Below are 6,512 nucleotides of genomic sequence, written 5' to 3' on the forward strand. Positions count from 1 at the left end.
GAGCATCCATGAGCAAGTGATGCAATGCTACATTTCTCCAAATCTGATGAAGAAACAAACTCATCCTAATCTTGGATGGCCTGACGGTACATTTTAACTTAACTTAATTTAAAGTTAATGAAAATGAGAAATGTATTTTATTTAACACATTTCCCCCCCCCCATTTTCAGTTTAAATAACAATAAAATCCCTGTTATGGAGAAACTGTCTTACACACAAGCATGAAGAGCATCAGTCTGAACTGAAGTTGTTTAATGTCATTCATCGGGCTGAGGGCTGCTGGGAAGCAGGTGTGCGGTCGTGCGGTGTCTGTGGCAGCAGCAGTATGACGCCGTGTTGGGTGGAGAAGCGCAGGATGGCATCTTTAACTAGTCAAACACATCAGTAAAGGGGTTAAACCGCTCAAACACTGATAACGACTGCTCGTGGTTTAATACATGATGTCTGATCTCACTGCCCACCTTCACTGGATCTGACCGTCTTTATCTTCCGCAGGAGGTTAAAAGGATGCTGTTCCTGCAGACGAGAGGACGCTTTCTGATTCCTCAGTGCTTCAGCGGGGTACAGATGCTTCATCACCTTCAGACAACAAAACCTGTCAAAGGGAACATGCAGTTATTATGCCTAAACCTGTATATCTGCTATAGAACAAAAAACTTTTTTACACAATCAGTGTTGTTTTATTCCCAATTTGAATGTAAATCAGTCAGTCTGTGTGTGAAATCACAAGATCTCATCACTTTTTCCAGCAGAAGATGAGAACTGGAAACACATCCATCATAGCTGGATAGAAGAGAGTTCGGTCCACCTTCCCAGAAGCAAAGCGCTGCAGTATGCCGTCTTTCTGAGCCTCACTGGTGTTGATCTGAGTACAGTACATACACACACACACACACAATAGATGCTAATGAATGCTGTTAGAGTGATTCAGATTAAAGATATTGATTGATCCATGTTTTAAAAGTTTTACAACTTTTTACAAATGCATTTCTTAAATCAAAAGGTGAAATGACCTGAGATTAAATGCTGATTTAACATTAACAAATTAGATCTTATTGTGAAGTATTGCCAAGAAATAAATAGTACTTTTGACATATTTGATTAAAATATTCCAATCATATCATAATATTTAAAAAAAAAAAAAAAAGACATAATATTTGCTGCATCTGCACTGGCGATGTCAGTATAAAATCCAATCTTACTGTCATATCAGCCAGAAAAACATATCAAAACAAAAATTACTTTATAACAAAGGCTTTTCAAACTGGGGTCCAGAGGAAAAATCCTAATGAGAAATATATATAAAAAAACATTAAACTAACTAAATATACAATTAGATTAAAAATAAATAAATACAAATACAACTAATAATACAGTATTATAGCGAGTAGGAAAAAATGCAATTATGTAACTAAATATTTCCCAAATAATATTTTAGACATATTTATAATCATTTTTAAAAATGTATTTGTTCATTATTATTATAAAAGATTGAAAACACTTGCCTTTAACAACATTTATAATCAGTTATTGTTTCTACTCTTTCCTGCTTATTAAGGCAATTCAATCAATTCAAGTACATAAAACAAAACAAATATTGAAATAATTTTCTTTGATTCAGGTGTTTCTGGGTATTGCGTGTTCCCTTTTTTTCTTTTGATATACAATTAGTTAGTAAGTACTATCTAGCAGCTCATTTGTGCTGGTTCATATAGGACAGACATTATTCTAGATAAATGTGTACCATGAGCTTTGAAGAGAGATTTGAGTGGAGAAATATGTTGATGATCAGCTCAGCTTTCTGGTGAAGCATGGCATAATCATTCTCACTATACATGCCTTCTGATGCCATTATATCACCGGCGTCTGCCAAATGCCTGAACCTAGAAACACAGAACAGATCAATGCACTCTCTCGATCACAGACGCTGCTTTTAGAGACACTAAACACAAAGAGAAGAAGGGCTTTGTCCTGCTGTTGAATGGCGAGTATAGGACAGTCCCTGACCTCTCACACTCCATGTAGAAGGAAAGGTCATTGACTAAGAAGTCTGCTATAACCGTTTTGTTGATAATGCTTCGCATCTTGGGTTTAAACTTCTCTCCGTCACTGCTGATATCGGAGGACTGCTGGGCTTTGGAGCGAACAGCGCAAGCTGGAGAAAACAACAACAGGCTTTCTGCAGGTTTGATGAAGGTAAAGTAAAGAAAATTTAAGGAATAAATTGAATGGAACACAATACGTCAATATGGTCTCCAAGTATCTCCAATACTTCATTAATTCTCTTTCAAAAAAAATAAATAAATAAAAATAAAAAATAAAATAATAATCTCACTGTCCCATTTGATCACACTGCAAAAAAAGTTCTTCTTTTGTATTTGTCTTGTTTCCTAGTCAAAATGTCTAAAGATTCTTAAATCAAGATCCATTTACTTGAGAAGCAAAATCACAAAGATAAGAAGTTTTGTTTTATGAGAAATTGATCAAACAAAAAGTTTATGGTTATAAAACAAAAACAAATATCTGCCAATGAGCTCCGAAAAATCTACTTAATTCCCCACGGACAGATATTTGTTCTTGTTTAAGCAGAAACTCACTTAATTACAAGACTTCATATCTTCAGTTTGCATCTCCAATAAATGTATGCTGAGTTAAGGATGTTTAGATATTTGCATTGGAAAACACGCCAAAAATGACTGAGCAAGATATTCATTTTTTTGCAATGTATGAAACATTTAATGCCATGAATTTAAGACTCTCTGCTCTGATTTTCTTCATGTGTAAAAACGTGAATGAATACTTTTTAAGACCAGAGTATCTCCAATACTTCATTAATTCTCTTTCAAAAAAAAAAAAATAGTAAAAAAAAAAATAATAATAATAATCTCACTGTCCCATTTGATCACACTGCAAAAAAGTTCTTCTTTTGTATTTGTCTTGTTTCCTAGTCAAAATGTCTAAAGATTCTTAAATCAAGATCCATTTACTTGAGAAGCAAAATCACAAAGATAAGAAGTTTTGTTTTATGAGAAATTGATCAAACAAAAAGTTTATGGTTATAAAACAAAAACAAATATCTGCCAATGAGCTCCGAAAAATCTACTTAATTCCCCACGGACAGATATTTGTTCTTGTTTAAGCAGAAACTCACTTAATTACAAGACTTCATATCTTCAGTTTGCATCTCCAATAAATGTATGCTGAGTTAAGGATGTTTAGATATTTGCATTGGAAAACACGCCAAAAATGACTGAGCAAGATATTCATTTTTTTGCAATGCATGAAACATTTAATGCCATGAATTTAAGACTCTCTGCTCTGATTTTCTTCATGTGTAAAAACGTGAATGAATACTTTTTAAGACCAGCAGAAACCCTGAAATGGGTTTTGGTTGACCTGCTGACCTCTGCAGTGAACAGATGAACCGCAGAGGGACTTACGCTGTGAGAAGTGCTTGTAATCGTGTATCAGATAGTCTTCAAACTCAGTCCTGAAGTCACGGTCCTCTAGGGCAGACAGAAACTTCGTCACACTGCGGATGAAGCTGCTGAAAGCCGTCCACGCGTTCGTTTTCTGAAGAAGTCCACAAAAGAAATGAGCTCAACGCTTGCTGAAAATCATCTGAAAAGTGCAGGTTTTTGAATTTATTGAAATGTTTTACCAGTTTGTACAGCAGCAGCGGACCTCTCAGATTCGATTCAGATGAAACGGGGGAACAAGAATAAAATGTTTCCTGATACTGTTTGAACCTGTTTGAGATCAAAAGGAACTTTTTGTGCTGTATGTGACCACTGTAAAACACTGAAAACACTTTCATATCACCTAGACAGCACAAAGGGCAAATTTATTTGTACAGCGCTTCTCAAAACACACAGGTTTTTTTTAAAGCAGCTTTACAGATAATCATGATGTTGTGGTTATAATATCTTAATGTCTTCATGACTTATAGTCACATTTAACAGATCAGAGCTGGGCGATAATACAGCTTACATTTAGCAATGCTTCAAGCAATCAAGTGTCTCCTCTGGAGTTTCAAACAAGACCACAGATTTCAGTGTGAATTCAAACCAGTGTTATTTATATTGATATACTTATACAGCATTTTTTATAATATTCAGAAATAGAATACTTTCAATAAGCTTTTATTTTTACATTACATTTTTTAAAAAAGTTTTTGTCATTATGTAATGTGCTTTTTGTCATTTTAAAATATAGCTTTAATTATTTTTTTATTTTATGTTTCGTTTTATTAATTTTAAGTACTTCAATTTTTTTATTTTTTAGTTAGTTGCAAAGGCAATATTTCAATTTTTTAAGTTTAAGTAAAAGTTTTATATAAATTAAGTTTCAGTTTTTCACTAATATTTAGATTTGATTTGATATCAGCTTCATTTCAATTACCAAAAGCAATTTTTAAGAAGTTTAGTTTTATAACACCGATTCAAAAATCCCTCATCAAATTATTTGAGCTGCTATCCACATTCCTTTTGTGTTATTTATATTGATATACTTATACAGCATGCATATTTTTTTATAATATTCAGAAATAGAATACTTTCAATAAGCTTTTATTTTTACATTACATTTTTTTAAAAAGTTTTTGTCATTATGTAATGTGCTTTTTGTCATTTTAAAATATAGCTTTAATTATTTTTTTATTTTATGTTTCGTTTTATTAATTTTAAGTACTTCAATTTTTTTATTTTTTAGTTAGTTGCAAAGGCAATATTTCAATTTTTTAAGTTTAAGTAAAAGTTTTATATAAATTAAGTTTCAGTTTTTCACTAATATTTAGATTTGATTTGATATCAGCTTCATTTCAATTACCAAAAGCAATTTTTAAGAAGTTTAGTTTTATAACACCGATTCAAAAATCCCTCATCAAATTATTTGAGCTGCTATCCACATTCCTTTTATTGCTCTATACTTGTATTTCCTCTAATATATCTGAGACAATATCTGAGACAAAGGTGATTGTTAAAATAAATCATAACTGAGAATTCTACGATCCCAGAAAAAAGTGCAAAGCTGTGACAGGGCCGGTGCCCTTTCAAAAGGTACTAATATGTACACTTTAGATACTAATATGTACATTTACAAAGATGTACCTTTTAGCTTTTGTACCTTAGGGTACTGACACAGTGACAGATTTGTACCATTTTTTCTTCTGAAATAGCAACTTCTGAGCAATAACATTTTCCCATAAATTTATATAACAATACCATGTGGCCTCCAGTGACTTGGCAACCAGATGCTGAATGGTGAAGATGACCTCTGGAGGAACCGTGTCCATCTGCGGCACACTGCTGATTATGTCAGCGCTGCACTGCAGGTACTCCACTGCAGGGGGAGACAGCGAACCATAGTGTTACTTCTTTTGTTTTTTTGGAGCATGCAAAACCATTGCTAATGTTTAAAGAACAGCATCATTTTACAACCCTCATGTCATTTCAAGCCTGTGTTATTTTCTTGCTTTTCTCCATGCAATGCACTTTGTCAGTACTGTCAGTTTGAATCTATGCTTACATACTGTAGGCCAAACATCTTCCCAGTAAGACGATGTGAGGGGGAGTAAATGATGACAGGTGGTGCTATTCCTTTGACACTGAATTGAAATAGCACCACAATATCAATTAATGAAAGCAGTACCGGAATCTTGTCGCCGAAAGAATTTGTCTACAATGGCGCGGATTTTGGCCTTCTGTCGTTTGGGTTCGACGGTGCGCAGAGATTCTGCTTCCTGTATGAAGAGCAGCGCTCCGTCCGCATTGTGCTCCTGCAGGAACTGTCTGAAATGACCAATGTGCTGAGATGATGTGAGGACCTCTTCAAATGACCTGGAATTCAGCAGAAAAACAAAAACAAAAAAAACAGACAACTTGGTCTCAGTTTCAGAAATAATTTACTTTGAGATGACTAGTATGCTTTTAGAAATGTGCTTCACACAAATATAGCTTAAACACATATTTCCAAACCAGATCCTCTGCTAAATTTAAAGGAATAGTTCACCCCAAAATGAAAATGTACACACTCTCATGCCATCCAAGATTAGGATGAGTTTGTTTCTTCATCAGATTTGGAGAAATGTAGCATTGCATCACTGTCTCAGCAATGGATGCTCTGCAGTGAATGGGTGCCGTCAGAATGAGAGTCCAAACAGCTGATAAAAACATCACAATAATCCACAAGTAATCCACACCAGCCCATCAGTTAGCATGTTGAGAAGTGAAAAGTTGTGTGTTTGTAAAAATACTCATCATTAATTAAGACTTGCTTCTGACTAAACAATAGTGCTTTCTCCGGTGAAAAAGTCATCTGGTCTGAATCAGGAGAGAACTCTGCTCAGATCAAGCACTGTTTACAAGACAAAACCGTTCGAAACAAATATGTGGTCGGATTTTAATGTGAGAGACAGGAGGTGGACTTTGTCACTGGAGAAAGCATTATTATGGATTATGGTCTCATACTTAAGCCAGAAGTGATGGTTTGAAGGTAAAATCATCTTAATGATG

The 6,512-nt window shown here is 34.3% G+C and overlaps 1 protein-coding gene across 1 annotated transcript; it reads right to left on the reverse strand.

Annotated features, from left to right (window-relative positions):
* Positions 1 to 208: 208 nt before the first annotated feature.
* LOC107745028 (regulator of G-protein signaling protein-like) lies at positions 209 to 5,837 on the reverse strand (the record flags this gene model as incomplete). Its single annotated transcript, XM_016558857.1, has 9 exons — positions 209 to 368; positions 462 to 595; positions 741 to 865; positions 1,745 to 1,883; positions 2,008 to 2,155; positions 3,441 to 3,573; positions 3,662 to 3,749; positions 5,223 to 5,340; positions 5,650 to 5,837. Coding segments are annotated over 9 exons (1,180 nt in total), but the record flags the coding sequence as incomplete, so codon positions are not given.
* Positions 5,838 to 6,512: the final 675 nt, after the last annotated feature.

This window comes from Sinocyclocheilus rhinocerous, unplaced genomic scaffold (assembly GCF_001515625.1).
Source record: "Sinocyclocheilus rhinocerous isolate Xijiao unplaced genomic scaffold, SAMN03320098_v1.1 scaffold318, whole genome shotgun sequence".
NCBI lineage: Eukaryota > Metazoa > Chordata > Actinopteri > Cypriniformes > Cyprinidae > Sinocyclocheilus > Sinocyclocheilus rhinocerous.